Source organism: Erpetoichthys calabaricus, chromosome 5 (genome assembly GCF_900747795.2).
Source record: "Erpetoichthys calabaricus chromosome 5, fErpCal1.3, whole genome shotgun sequence".
NCBI classification, from domain to species: Eukaryota; Metazoa; Chordata; class Cladistia; order Polypteriformes; family Polypteridae; genus Erpetoichthys; species Erpetoichthys calabaricus.
The window spans coordinates 170,517,207-170,533,600 of record NC_041398.2 but is presented as its reverse complement, the minus strand read 5'-3'; the positions used below and the strand labels follow the sequence as shown (position 1 = coordinate 170,533,600).

Sequence of the window (16,394 nt, the reverse complement as noted above, 5' to 3'; positions counted from 1 at the left end):
AAAAAGCCATACCTCTGACGTGGAAACAAGGCCAAGTGACACCAAGTATGCACAAAAACATAGGAACTGGGGTGCAGAAAAATGGCAGCAGGTGCTCTGGACTGATGAGTCAAAATTTGAAATTTTTGGCTGTAGCAGAAGGCAGTTTGTTCGTCGAAGGGCTGGAGAGCGGTACAATAATGAGTGTCTGCAGGCAACAGTGAAGCATGGTGGAGGTTCCTTGAACGTTTGGGGCTGCATTTCTGCAAATATAGTTGGAGATTTGGTCAGGATTAATGGTGTTCTCAATGCTGAGAAATACAGGCAGATACTTATCCATCATGCAATACCATCAGGGATGCGTATGATTGGCCCCAAATTTATTCTGCAGCAGGACAACGACCCCAAACATACAGCCAAAGTCATTAAGAACTATCTTCAGCGTAAAGAAGAACAAGAAGTCCAGGAAGTGATGGTATGGCCCCCACAGAGCCCTGATCTCAACATCATCAAGTGTGTCTGGGATTACATGAAGAGACAGAAGGATGTGAGGAAGCCTACATCCACAGAAGATCTGTGGTTAGTTCTCCAAGATGTCTGGAACAACCTACCAGCCGAGTTCCTTCAAAAACTGTGTGTAAGTGTACCTAGAAGAATTGATGCTGTTTTGAAGGCAAAGGGTGGTCACACCAAATATTGATTTAGATTTCTTTTTTGTTCATTCACTGCATTTTGTTGATTGATGAAAATAAATCATTAACACTTCCATTTTTGAAAGCATTCTTTGTTTACAGTAATCCCTCCTCCATCGCGGGGGTTGCGTTCCAGAGCCACCCGCGAAATAAGAAAATCCGCAAAGTAGAAACCATATGTTTATATGGTTATTTTTATATTGTCATGCTTGGGTCACAGATTTGCGCAGAAACACAGGAGGTTGTAGAGAGACAGGAACGTTATTCAAACACTGCAAACAAACATTTGTCTCTTTTTCAAAAGTTTAAACTGTGCTCCATGACAAGACAGAGATGACAGTTCTGTCTCACAATTAAAAGAATGCAAACATATCTTCCTCTTCAAAGGAGTGCGTGTCAGGAGCACAGAATGTCACATAGATAGAGAAAACAATCTCTAGCAAACAAATCAATAGGGCTGTTTGGCTTTTAAGTATGCGAAGCACCGCGGCACAAAGCTGTTGAAGGTGGCAGCTCACACCCTCTCCGTCAGGAGCAGGGGGGGGGGGAGAGAGAGAGAGAGAGAGAGAGAGAGAGAGAGAGAGAGAGAGAGAGAGAGAGATAGAGAGAGAGAGAGAGACAGAGTTTGTTTTTCAGTCAAAAATCAATACGTGCCATTCGAGCTTTTAATTATGCAAAGCACCGTGCGGCATGTCGCTTCACGAAGCAGCTGCACAAAAGATAGCAACGTGAAGATAATCTTTCAGCATTTTTAGACGAGCGTCAGTATCGTCTAGGTGTGCGAACAGCCCCCCTGCTCAATCCCCATACGTCAGGATCAGAGAAAGTCAGCGCAAGAGAGAGAGAAGAGTAAGCAATCTAGCTTCTCAGCCATCTGCCAATAGCGTCCCTTGTATGAAATCAACTGAGCAAACCAACTGAGGAAGCATGTACCAGAAATTAAAAGACCCATTGTTCGCAGAAATCTGCGAACCAGCAAAAAATCTGCGATATATATTTAAATATGCTTACATATAAAATCCGCGATGGAGTGAAACCGCGAAAGGTGAAGCGCGATATAGCGAGGGATCACTGTACAGCATTTTTTCACACCTGCCTAAATCTTTTGCACAGTACTGTATATATTTATCAAACAACTGGTTTCTCCACTTGAACCAAACATGGATATAACATCTGCCATTTGAAAACTATGAAGCCAGCCCTCTCTACAAAAGCTGACCTTGTTTTTTTGACAATATCCTTCTAAGAGTTATCAATAATTAGTTCTAATCCTGGATTATGGAGTTTAGATTACTGCCAAAAATCTGTATGAACACCAAACATTTTGTAGCCATGCATGTTACATTTTCATCTTGAGAGAAGCATTTTACAAGCATGCATAGCACATCTTCAGCACAAGCATCACATTTAAAGTAATGATCAAAACATTTTGCAATTCTTTTCTAGTCATCTGACTTCTGGCTGTGTTCTTTTCTAGTGCTACTGCCAAAAATTTATGATAGTGGATGAGATTCTGTAAGTGCAAGTTATATTTTCAGTGTGACACATTTTTAAAGCACATAGAACATTTGGTAACTCTTTAATTTATATGTAATAGAATGTTTGCAGCTCCTGAATAGTCATGTAACAAAACCTTATCAAAGGCTTATTTTGATTTTAATACAAAGAAATACTTTACCGATGCTTTACCTTTGCAATGTGATCTACTAAAAAAAAATAACCAGAAGTGTTTTAAGTGAGACATATTTCTCTTTATATTTCATATTTCAGTACATAGACCTGTAAATCCCTCATATTCACAGTTTTAACAGTATATCAAAAGACTCTTAATTTGCCACACTGCACAGTATATGTGAATGCATATAACAGAATATGAGTACTAGATGCAGTTTTGCCGTACCTAAACTGAAGTGTTACCCAAACATTTTTGGCAGTGTTCTTGCAAAGGATTACTATCAAAATCATCTGAGCAGAAAGGCAAGATGAGGACTTAATTCTACTGGGCAACGGAAGCAGTTATTGCTAAATAACCAATTGCTAGGTACACCTCCTTCCCTTTCTTCAAAACAGGTATGTGCCTAATTTACTTAAGAGCTTCACGGAGCATGGAATTTTCTTCTCCAAGATATTGGCTTCAGGAAATTGTTCTTGTGGTCCACCACATGCAGCAGAGTGAAGCTCCATCTCCTCAACTGACTGAGCAAGGCAGAGGTATATTCAAAATGCAATCTTTTATACAATAAAAAAAAAAAAAGTATGCTGGTTCCTGTCCCAGCAAAAATAAATAAAGCAACCACAGATGGAGTACCTGTCAGCATTTAAAAATATATTGTTATAACTATTTTATTGTTGTGCCCTACTTGATTTAATGGAAAAAAAACTGCTAATGAAACAGTTTCTACATATATACTAACAAACAAGATGTCTCTCTATTATAATAAAAAAATCCTGAGACAAGACTTTTTAGCATGGGACAAGACATGACTTTCTGAGAGAGATACGTTCACGTCCCGCAAGACGAGACATTGTGCCAAGAGATTTAACCATGCCCAGGGCCAGAAATAAAAGACAAAGAGTAGAATGTCGTAAAGAATTCAAAAACATTGGCACGATACACATACAGAGCAGGTTAGAGATAATGAAAGTACTAAAATTTGGAAGTCTCAAAAAAAAAAAAAAAAAAATGATAGTAAAGATTGCATTAGCGCAAACAAATGGAAGTTATTACGCGGTGAAATAATGGAACAGCGAAAAGAGATCAAATATATTGTTCGGATTTAAACTTTAAGTCGGAGACTTGTAGATTGTTTATTTCGTGTTGCCATCAAGGAAAAGTAGTGTTACTTCCAAATGAAGAGGTGAATCCGCGAGAATAAAAGATTTATTGTTTGGTGAAAGCGGCAGAGATGTGAAGTGGCTGACACGTAGCACAGGCCAGGGGGTTGGCGAGCGAAGCGAGTATAACAAACAAAAAACAACAACTGAAAAATGTAAAACTACAATGCAAGAAAATCTGTACTGCTTTCTAGCTATTAACTTACTAATTTCACTGATAAAGAAACAAAAAAGGATTACTGAAGCATAGATCTCTACTTGCTAATCCATAATTACCTAAAATAATGTCACTCAATTACATTTTATCATGGATGTTACATTTTGCAGACAATGCCGAAAAAGAGGAAAAAACTTTTTAAGCTGCAATTTGTATTAAGCCACGTATTTCCCAGTGTGTTACGTTTTCCTTCAGAAACCTTTGTATTGATGAAAGTTTGATGTTCTACAAAGGAAGATTTTCTTCAAAATGTATATATCATAAAGAAGACACTGTTTTGGTATAAAGCTTTTTGTATCTATGTGACTGTAAGACAAGGCACATAGTTAATTTTATTATTTATATAGGAGCTAGTACAGATGTGAGAAATTGTGTTGGAAAATATAAGAAAAATCAGGAAATATAGAACCTTGCACTGTTGAAGACCCATTTGGATAAAGGAGGATCATTACTTATTGACAACTGGTATACTAGGCCAGCTAGTTTTTTTTCTGAATTGCATGAGCATACAGCAAATTCATGTGGCACAGTGAAAGAAAAGAACAAAACATCAGAATTTCATGTCTCCGATGAACGAAAAAATAAAGGTGAAGCTTTAATAAGATAATTTAATAGCAGTGAAATGGACAAAGAAAAAAATAAGTTAGAATGTTGAACAAATTAGACTCCAGTGAAATGAAAGCTACATGGAAGAAAAACAAATGAAATCTTTACATTGTAATTCTAAAACAGGGGCTACTGACAAAACAGACGTGCTACTAAGTTAAACAGAATAAGTGCATAATTTCAGTTAAGTTGTACACAAAGATTTTTTCATACATCAGATAAGTGTGTTAAATGCTCAAGCCATACAAAAACTAAATTCTGGTGTTAATATAGTATTGGTAAAATATACTTTAGTAATAGTGAAAACACTTGTTGAAATGTACCACAACATGAAACAACTTGTAATACCTAGCAATCTGCAAGGTGATGCTAATATGCATTTTCACCTTACTAAAGTGTACTTCCGAGCTATTAATCCACCAAATGATAAATAAAAAGTCTAAAAAGTATATTATATGCTGTAAAGTAAGGCATACAAAAGAAACCCGATACACAAAAAGTCTGATGTTCTGCTTTGTGTAGTACCTTGCTTTGAAGAAATACCACATTTAAAAATAACATTTATTTTTAATCATTTTAAACTGGTTTTCTATGCATAACTCCTATATTGTGACATCTTATAACATGTCTCTGTAAATTTCAAATATATATATATATATATATATATAAATATATATATATATATATATATATAAATATATATATATATATATATATATATATATATATATATATATATATATATATATGATTGATGTTATATAATTCATACATACATAGGATGTATTTGTCTTAACTGAATATTCTTTTGTTATTTGCAAAAATAAATAATCAATATAAATGAAATTCATCTGTTTTTTAATTACTAAACTTAAACTAACTGTGGGTGACAAACATATATGCAAATGGATAAGGTCTAACTGTGTTAAACATATGGATCCGCACAAGCTGGAAAAACACTGCACATAAAAAAAACGAAAATGAAAAACCGATGACAATAGTAACTGGGATAGGATTTGAATACAGGATTCTGTAGCAGTAAGGTAGCAATGCTAACCGCTGCACCATTGTAACCAGCAGTAAATTAACTTTTCTTTCTTGTAGGTGTGTTTTCATTTCCAATGCAATCTCACTTGATGAGGCAGAACCTTGCTTGGAAGAATAGAGTGGGCCATGGAAACTATCTTTGGATGCTACCAGCAAGCAGCTAAAATCTTCCAAGGAAAAAAAAAAGCCATGTTTGTGAAGCTATAAGCCTTAAGTAAATTAGGCACATTCCAGTTTTGGAAGCAAGGAAGGAGGTGTGCCTTGCAATTGGCTAGTGAGGAACGGCTACTCCTACTTGCTAGAAGAATGAAGCATTACCATTGCCTATCTTCTTTTGTGCTCGTACTTTAGAAGTAATGCTGTGTAAGGACATCTTAGATTTAGAGGTTCATTATTGATTATAAATAATAATTATACTGTACATTCTTTCAAACTACCTGTGTAACAATCAATAAATGTTATTCTTTTGATTTATCAACAGTTTTGTCCCACTTGAAGGATGAATCACAAATACAGTATATAATGAAATGATTTAAATAACTGCAATGGCAAATATTAAATTATAATAATATACAATAATAGAGAGGTATATTAAAGACACAGGGCACAAGCATAATGACCAAAGTAGTGTTTTTTTTTTTTTGTTTTTTTTAAATTCTGCTTAGTTGCTTTGAATGTCTTGACTGCCTAAATGCTTTGGTTTTGTGATTTGGTATGTAGTTTGCAATTACATCATTTTGAGAATGACATGAACAAGGATCCCGCTAATTGTTCACAGGTATGATTTAATTTCCAGTTTGAAAGTAAAAGTAACAGTATGTGCTGGGTGTAGTCAATAAGCTATAAATCTCTATAAAAGGGTCCATATGAATAATCTAAAGTTGAAAATAATTGTTAGACAATACTTTTATAAGGTTCAGTTTTGTGTGACTGTGTTTCAATTTACTTAATGTACAAAAGAACATAGATACGTTAGCTTAATATTATGTTTACACATTTAACAGCAATACCACATGCACTTCAGAATAGCTCACCCATTTGAAGCTAAGCATGTTCGGGCCTGGCAAGTACTTGGATGAGAGACCATCTAGGATAAGCTTAGGTTGCTGCTGAAAGAGGTGTTGGTGAGGCCAGCAGGGAGCATTTACACTGTGGTCTGAATGTAGATTCCAATGCCCCAGTGTAGTGGTAGGGACACTGTGCTGTAAAAATGGTGCTGCCCTTCAGATGAGAGACATAAAATCGAGGTCCCAACTGCTCATGGTTATAAAAGATCCCTGGGCATCCTTCATAAAGAGCAGGGTGCATCCCGATGTCCAGGCTAAATTGCCCTCCATACCCTAGTCATTCTGGTCTCTAATTGACTACATCGGTCACCACTTCACTACCTAATAGCTAATGTATGGTGAGCAAAAAAATGGCAACAAAAAAGGGTTCCGTTGCATCATCCAGGTGGATTCTACACATTAGTGGTGGTTGAAGTGGCTCCCCACTCACTATGTAAAGTGCTTAGAGTAGTGAGAAAAGTGCTATATAAATGTAAAGAATTTTAAATTATTTTTTATTCTATTTAAAACAATTCTAATAATAAACTATACAAAAAAACAATACATTAGAATATAAACTTGAGTCTATGAATAGATTTATATGGCACACTGAAAAAATTTGTTCAAAAAGACAGAATTGCCTATCACTAAAGAACACCCAAATGTTTGAAAAAAATGTATTGTTTGCATCCATTGTTTGTGCATGCTCAAAATGAAACTCGTGCTTACAGAATGTGTCAAGCCTAGTAAATGACTTTTGGCAACAGTGTTGCATCAGGACACTGGCAAGATTAACAAGACCACAAAACACTTGCAAAACGTACTGCTTGTGCTTAAAATGTGCCATGAACACTTAACAAATGTACTGCTTGTGCTCAACTGCTTACAGTGGTATTTGCACATTGACTTCTGGTAGTAATTTCACACTGGATGCAATGTAGTACTGCTTTTGCAGCACACCTTTGACATATGTGCTGTCACTTGTAATTGTATAGTGTCAGCTGTTTGGTCACTTGCATGATGTTTTGTGAGGTTGAGAAAAGGGTATATGAAGCACATCTGCAAACTGAAAAATATCTACTTTTGAGCAATAACCTCCTATCAAAATTGCAAAAGTTTTAAAGTAAACCAAGGAATAAAACAGTACTGTACAACTGTTACATCAGGCACACGATAAATAAGCATACTTCTTTGCTTATGTTGCAACGACATGTTTAGGCACTGTGTGGATCAACTTTATAATAACCTGACTTTCAGGAGCTTACCACTGATGATTGTTTTAAAAATACTGGCAAATCAACTTACAATATAACATGACCATTCATCCTTAGATCTATCCTACTTAGACTAAATCTACAATACTGAAACTTTACAAAATTTAGGTGATCCCTAGCGTAACAATACGAAAAAAAAACCATACTAGTATGTTCAAACCTACAATTATTTCCTTTTTTAAATGCTTCTTCACACGATAGCCTAGGTGTTTGCAATGTGTCAAATAAACAAAACCTGCAAATTTCAGCTTAAAAATATGGAAACACAATTTACCTTAAACTGGCTTACTGATCAAGCAGGAATAGGACTTCTAAAGACTCGAACAAAATCTTAATATTTCAAGACAGACTTTAATGTATTGGTCTTACTGATCTACCCTATTGCTACTATAATTCTCTTGCCTTGTCTGGCCCTGTTGCTCTCTTTCAGCCTCTCGCCTCCTCTTTGCCTGCCTCTGCAAGTTCCTCTGGCCTCTCTGTGTTAAGGCTTTTCTCTCTGAAGCCATCCTGTAAGCACTGCCTCCTCTATGATCACAGGATCCCATCTGGAAAAGACTGTAAAATCTTTCAGCTCTCATACTACATTATAAAATGGCTGCAAAAAGGTAAGGATTATTTTAGCAAACAAATAGTTCTGCTGTTTTTTAGAAATGAAAACCTAGATATCAAAAGTTTAATTACCTAAAATGAGTGATGATCTTTGCAAATTTTATTTTTACTCATTTTAACAGGTACTCATACATCTACTCACACTTTCACATTGTATGATTCTTTATAGCTAACAGTGAAACTTAACTTCACAGCAGCTGGCAACACAACTCTTAAGGGGACAAGTAAATGATAACAAAACAGAAGACACAGAGACAACCTGGTAACTCACCCATCCAAAGTTGGAATAAGAGAAGGTGGTGGACCTCCTGGTGGTGGCGGAAATCCTGAAAAATCACACGAGAAAAAAAATTACAGTACAAAATTTATTTCAAAATTTCACTTCTTTTATAAATGAAGTAGTATCTTTACATTTTAATTAAAATAAAGTGAAGAATGTTACGACAAATCTACACTCAAGTATAAAAAGTGGTGATACATGTGATATCATTTACAATAAGTTATTTTAGGCACTACTAATCCTTTAAAATACAGCGTTATAAAGAAGTGATGTTCATTTAAAAAAAAAAAGTGAGAGAGAGAGAGAATCACAAGAATCTGACAATTTTGTTAAAAGTGCCAGAGCATAACAAAGGCTATTCTGATTATGCACTTTTAGCAAATGATCAAAAGTGAATAAGTTTTGTCCATGAAACAAGCAAAAATTATGACTGTCAAGCAAGAGAACACTGGGAATAATGATCAAGCTGATGAGTAACTTCACTTCACAAAAAGGTGCTGCTCTAACAAGTTTGAATGGCTTGGATACAAATGACCTAATGCTTAACAAACTACTGTCTCTTGTACAGTTGAAGAAACTGAGGTCTAACTGTTTAGGCTAGCAGTATTCTAAACTTAAAGAAGTGGTTAATACTGCAGGGTTTATCATAAAAAAGTGCATTTCAGTTCATAATCATTTAATATAGACATGTATCTTATGCATACCTAATACTGTAAATCACGAATATCATACTGCGCATGACAGTACAGTATGAGTGTTTAAGACAAGTTTAACTAAAACCCACTCTTGGTTTCCAAGGTCTATGTAAAACAATATTTCATAATGCCTTAAATTAAATGACAAAAGTTTAAAAAACAAATCTACAATATGCTGCACATTTCAAAGCATTTATAAAATTTGCTCTCACACCTGCTTTACTTTTGGACAAAGTGTTCTACAACACTTAAGGCACACATTTTTATTCAAAGTGGAATAAACACACAAAGAAAAAAAATATTTTTGTATTTTATTTTAGCTCTAGTATGCTGACTACTGACTCAGGATACACAGAAAAAGAAATAATTCAATTTTATTGCATTATAACGGTGGAGAAAGCTAATATAAAAACATAAATTGTTTACTATATTATTAACTGTTCCATGCTTTTTTTTTTTTTTTTAAAGTTCCTTTAAAGCACTACGTTTTAAACAAGGTAAGTGTTAGCCTGCACACCTGTTTGATGGTTTCTCAAAAAATAATTTTTGACAATTAACATGATGTGCATTTCTTTCTTAAACTATACAGTGTGTTTGTACACACACAAATATACACAGTGGGTGGCCAGATTATTTCACCTCCCCCATCACCTAAATTCTACATTTCAATGTATCATACTCAGGATCAACATTATTTGCAGCATCAGCAGTGCTTAATTTGGTGTTGCAAAGGGCAAAACAGTTGACCATAGTGTCATTGAACACGGTATTTTAACATTAGGCATATCTGTTTGATTAGTTCCCAAATGGCAGTCTCCATGGGCTTTTAACGCACAACTGATTCAAGGGTTTAATGGTAATGGTGCAAAAGGCAAGCAATTAAAACTGATAGGTTGTCTTGTTGCCCAAAACAGCTTGTGGATCGGGGGTTGGGGGGGAGTGGTCAAAGGTAAATGATGAGAACAGTACACGTAAAAAGATGGGCCATAACCAGCCAAGTCATATCCAAATTAATGTGCAGAAATTCCATTTTAGAATGTGCCACTTATCAGACTTTGTCTTGTTTGGGCTACAACAGCCAAAGGCCATGCTACATGCTGATGTAGCCAGTGAAAAACAAGAAAGAGCATCTTCAATTAGCAGAAAAGTATCAAGCCAGGACCATTGATAGATATAGAAAAACAATGGGCATGAAACAAAATTATGCAAAACTGGAACACATTTCATTGAAGTAGCACCTCACAAACAATATTAAGAAATAACTGGTAAAAACACTAGAACTGCACAGAAGCTTTGAAGTATTCCACAGCACATCTTTAAAATAGAAAATAAATTACAATATTTAGAATATAGATAAAAAAGAATGTTAAAAATGTGCCAGATGTATTTATTCTGCTCTGGAGATACTCAAAAACATTGTATCTGAGAAACTTCTAGAAAACTACATTCAGAATCTCAAAGTCCAAAGAACAGTAGGTCCCAAAGTCTAAGTTAGAGGAGAAAAAAAAAACACCACTCACAGGCACCACCAGCGCAATGGCCACCTAGTTTTCATCTATCCAATTGTTCTCCAATTACAATGCAAACTTACTGCACAATACTGGACCACTACCTTCTTTAATAAATGAAAATAAAACTATGCACTATATAGAGAGAAAAAGAGTAGAAGAAACCGAAAAGTTGCTCTGCCTTCCATACTTACTTATACTCTTAAGCCTCTTGCCTAATCATGCCCTGCTACCTTCAAATGTTTATTACAGTAAAATTTACCTGGAGGAGGAACAGTAATTGGGAGTCCTGAAAAAAAGCAAATAAATGTAAATCAGTTCCACATAATACATACAGTAAAGTTAATACATTATTCCATTTTGAACATAAAACCCACATGGATACTTAAAAAGAAGCTATGTATGTAAATCTGTGATGGAAAATGCATCAAGCTTTTATGGAATATTTAAATTCATATACATACATACATACATACCTACATACATACACATATTTACACAAAGCATACTGTATGTCTAGATACCCATTATAGTGTTTTTTTTTCCTTTTATTACATTTTAATAAAAAAAAAGCTGGTATTGGTACAAAAATGAAAATTAATAATCTATCAAACATCAGTATCTCCTTTAGGGCTTTGCATCTTGTTCTGTCTGCTACGCACAGTATATCTGTGAAAACTTTGGAGATGGACTGGCAAAATCACTTGTAACTGGTTAAAAAAAAAAAATAGAAACAAGCACTCATTAATCAATATATCTTTCTCAGTACTACACTATATTCCACTAATGAAGCCAACATAATGTAAATGCAGGCCTATCTTTATATGTGACCATGCAGAAAGATATTTACTTATTTTGCAATATTCAATAAATCACTACATTATGATACAGACAATGCCTTGAACCAAGGCAGCTTGAAAGAAAAAAAAATCAAGTATAATACATTTTGGCAACTGCAGAAAAGTAAAAGGTTAACAAATGATGGAACACAATTTAAACACAGAGCACAACAACTACACTAAACATGCTTACTCAAGACACTAAGCTTAAAAGAATATAGGCTTTTTAATTACTATAGAACTTTTACAGATACAGAGAAATCTGTTTAATACTTTCATGCATTTTTCCAATTAGGGTTCTAATGTTAAACCAGAAGAACGTTTAATTAAAATTAAACTGCAACACAACATGTCAATGGTTTGTTTGCTAACAGCTTCAAAATTGTAAATATGAGAATCATTCAGCCTCAGAATGTTTACCCTTTTTCAAATATTCCTCAATGAATCTCAATATTAAAGACATTTTAATCCTAATTATTAACCCAGATGGCTGCTCAATTTAATTTAAAAAACACCTAGGGTTCACTTTCTAACCTAATCTATGATTCAGAGATGTTGAAAGATTTTTCAGTGATTCAAAGTTGGAAACAGTGCAGTAGCTATGAGCAAACATAAAATGCCTCTACGTAAATAACGAGTTATGAGAGATGATCAACACCTTTTGAGCCTAAACTTGAAAATGGCATTCTGTGCTGTTGATCGTGTATTATGATTGCTGGAAGAAAGTATCTGTTTATTAGAGTTGATAGTCTGCTGGAATGTTTATATTTGCCAGATTCCCACTTGTCATGAAACTGACACTACAATAGCCGTCACATTTATATAAAAAACAAAAAAGTACTTTAACAGATCTGGCTTTTGCTCAAATTACGTGACCGGCAGAATCCCCATCAATAACCTAAGATTGCTTATTTATTTCTGCAGTTACCTGTTTGTTTGAACGTCACTGACACAGCATGTTCAGCCAGGGAAATCGCATAATTGGTTTCACAGCTTTTCACACAGCTAATATAGGATAAGTAAGTAACAAAATGCACAGAGAGCATGCCTAAAACACATTTTTTCATCACAGCTCTACGTAAACGTAAACACTAACGCTTTGTATGAATACAAAAGCATATAAATATTTGTTTAATGCACACGAACAAACTTCTGTTTGCTCCCAGGCAGCAAGGCATTTTGTGAGTTTATTTGCATAAAAAGTAATTGTCTCTGTAGCTAATCAGAGTAACATGTGTGGGCTCTTTCAAAAGCAAAAGGAATTCAGTTACTTTTCTGAAATAGAATAGCCAGATTGAAAACACGCTATTGAGTTGACCTCAAATACAGGTTGGCATGCACTACTAACACATAAGCTGTCATATCAAGTAATCACTGCAAATTTACAGAGGCAAGTTTATATGCCTTAGAAAGCCAAATGTCTGCTATTTTGACAGTTGACAGGAAGGACACTTCAAAAGTCAGATTGAATAACAACCTGTATGTCACTTTGATAACGAAGGTTGCTGGTTCGAATCCTCGTCACTGCCAAAAAAGATGCTACTCTGCTGGGCCCTTGAGGAAGGCCCTTAACCTTCAATTGCTCCAGGGGCTGTACAATGGCTGTCCCTGCGCTCTGACCCCAAGGGGTATGCGAAAAAGATGCATTTCACTGCGTGTTGTCCTGTATAACTATGCATGTGACAAATACAGAATTATTATAAGAAAACAGAAGCTCTAATAGAGGTGGACTGCTAATCTGCAAAGTCTCACTGTGTAAGTGTTCTATCAAGCAATGACTGCAGCATACAGAGAAATGTATAACCATTTACAGGCAAAGATCTGCATTTTTTTAACTGGATAAACAACTAACCTTTGAAACAAAGGTGGTCTTAGCTACCGAGTTAAAACCTTGTGCACGCTTATATTAGGCTCTGCAACAACCATTTCAGCAGGATAAAGACATTGAGGAAAATGTAGAAAAACAAGGAACATACTTTAAATGGAAAAAATGTGAACTTCAAGTATAATAGTAAGTAAATAACTGACTTTATACAATCTCTATAAAGGAATATGTCTTACTTTCAATCCCAGGATGGATGAACTCACACGAAGTTTAGCATTTTGAAACCCACGGAATTGTTAATACAATGTTAATGCTCAGTTTGTTACTGTCATTGTATATATCAGTCAAGGCGGGGTGGCTTTTCAAAGCGAGGTCAATAATCTAATAGAAGCTTTGTTTGGAAGAGATTCGGCATCATATTATCAAGTACAGGTTCAACAGATACAAATGCATATATAGTGAACAAATATTTGCCTGATATATCTGCACTTGATATCAGTCAGCGCTTGTTTATAGTGTACAGTTCTGGTTTACCCATGGCCTGGCTAGCCAAGAATATTGGCAAAAAAATTATGCAACTGTTGAGTGAATCATAATAGAGAATAAAAGGTGCATGAAAGTAGGTACTACAGGAATTAATTATAGATACATGTTGGTTCATGCCAGATAAGCAGAATGGTGACTCCTATAATTAAGCTACACTCTTCCCAAAAAGAATCTTAAACTAATGAATTCAGTCTATGAAAAATTTAGGAAGCATTTTACATACAGGAATGAATTTAAGTCTAAACCAGGGGTGGGCAAATTCAGTCCTGGAGGGCCGCACTGGTTGCAGGTTTTTGTTCCAACCCAGTTGCTTAATTAAAAATCAATCCTTGTCAATTATTTAATTGCATGGCTTGTTAGTGTGTTAACTCTGTCATGTCAGGTCATTCTCATATCCTAGATTTATTGTCCTTTCTAAGGATATCATCCAAATGATTTGAAGTCTAAAACAGATGAGTAATTCTCAGTGCTTCACTTTTTTCTCTTCACTTTCCTTCCAAGTATTTAATTCAACCAAATAGTGCATGATAAATACACACAGGTGTAAATGGTAACAAGCTAAATGGAGAAATGCTGGCCTCTTTTGTCATTTGCATGGCATTGCTAATTAGGAGCAATTAAAAACCAAGACTACAGCTGTTTAAGACTAAAATAAGCAATAAGGATTCAAAATCTTAACGAGTGAGACAACTAAAGTGAAGCTGAAGTGTTACTTGAGCAATAAGGGTTTCTTATTAAGCAATTGGGTTGGAGCAAAAACCTGCAGCCACTGCGGCCCTCCAGGACTGAATTTGCCCACCCCTGGTCTAAACTAGGATTGTCAGATCAAAGGTCACTGTTCAAACATATTTTTACATTAAGGCAAAGGCTGACACTCAAAAGTATGGTTATTAGTTTTAACTCACAGTAATTCTGATATCATGCTACTTCAGAAATGCTATGAACTACTGAAGTATTTCACAGATTTGTTATTGCACATCATTTCCGCAATCGGCCATTTCAAAATTTTGAAAGTCACCCAAAACCAAACTTCCTTACATATTGCTGTTTTACGCTAGAACTTTTAAGCAATCACAGCAAGCAAAAGTAGTTTCCTTCCTTATTAATGACAATGGGAAAAAAGTGCCGTATTTCTGAACTTCCAATTACAGTAATCCCTCCTCCATCGCGGGGGTTGCGTTCCAGAGCCACCCGCGAAATAAGAAAATCCGCGAAGTAGAAACCATATGTTTATATGGTTATTTTTATATTGTCATGCTTGGGTCACAGATTTGCGCAGAAACACAGGAGGTTGTAGAGAGACAGGAACGTTATTCAAACACTGCAAACAAACATTTGTCTCTTTTTCAGAAGTTTAAACTGTGCTCCATGACAAGACAGAGATGACAGTTCTGTCTCACAATTAAAAGAATGCAAACATATCTTCCTCTTCAAAGGAGTGCGTGTCAGGAGCACAGAATGTCACATAGATAGAGAAAACAATCTCTAGCAAACAAATCAATAGGGCTGTTTGGCTTTTAAGTATGCGAAGCACCGCGGCACAAAGCTGTTGAAGGCGGCAGCTCACACCCCCCTCCGTCAGGAGCAGAGGGAGGGGGAGAGAGAGAGAGAGAGAGAGAGAGAGAGAGAGAGAGAGAGAGAGAGAGAGAGAGTTTGTTTTTCAGTCAAAAATCAATACGTGCCCTTCGAGCTTTTAAGTATGCGAAGCACCGTGCAGCATGTCGTTTCAGGAAGCAGCTGCACAAAAGATAGCAACGTGAAGATAATCTTTCAGCATTTTTAGACGAGCGTCCGTATCGTCTAGGTGTGCGAACAGCCCCCCCTGCTCAATCCCCATACGTCAGGATCAGAGAAACTCAGCGCAAGAGAGAGAGAAAAGTAAGCAATCTAGCTTCTCAGCCATCTGCCAATAGTGTCCCTTGTATGAAATCAACTGGGCAAACCAATTGAGGAAGCATGTACCAGAAATTAAAAGACCCATTGTCCGCAGAAATCTGCGAACCAGCAAAAAATCCGCGATATATATTTAAATATGCTTACATATAAAATCCGCGATGGAGTGAAGCCGCGAAAGGCGAAGCGCGATATAGCGAGGGATCACTGTATTATTATGGCTTAAAAAAAAAAAACTTTTTAAAGAGACTTTTGTTAACATAAGAAATGCTTATTTAGCCACTGACCTAATGCGCAATTTAACATGCAGTACATAGCTTTGTTGGCCACTGACTTAATAAAAACTGCCTAAAACAACAAAGCATAATGAAAAACACAAAATTCAGGTCACCTATACACATTTGCTGCATCTGTAAAAGAAGAGAAAAGAAAAAAAAAAATCAAGTTTAGTTAAGTACCGTATTTGATTATTTGATCTACTGCTCCCACCTGAAGCACCGAAC

General features: G+C 35.7%; 1 protein-coding gene across 2 annotated transcripts in view; it reads right to left on the bottom strand.

Annotated features, from left to right (window-relative positions):
* fip1l1a (FIP1 like 1a (S. cerevisiae)) overlaps positions 1 to 16,394 on the bottom strand; it is a 118,771-nt gene that overhangs the window by 43,563 nt on the left and 58,814 nt on the right. For both annotated transcript variants that reach the window (XM_028802225.2, XM_028802226.2), the window contains exons 12-13: positions 11,051 to 11,077; positions 8,577 to 8,631 (exon numbers count right to left, since the gene is read on the bottom strand). In XM_028802225.2, coding sequence (XP_028658058.1) covers positions 8,577 to 8,631; positions 11,051 to 11,077 — 82 coding nt within the window. The remainder of the gene's footprint in view (positions 1 to 8,576; positions 8,632 to 11,050; positions 11,078 to 16,394) is intronic.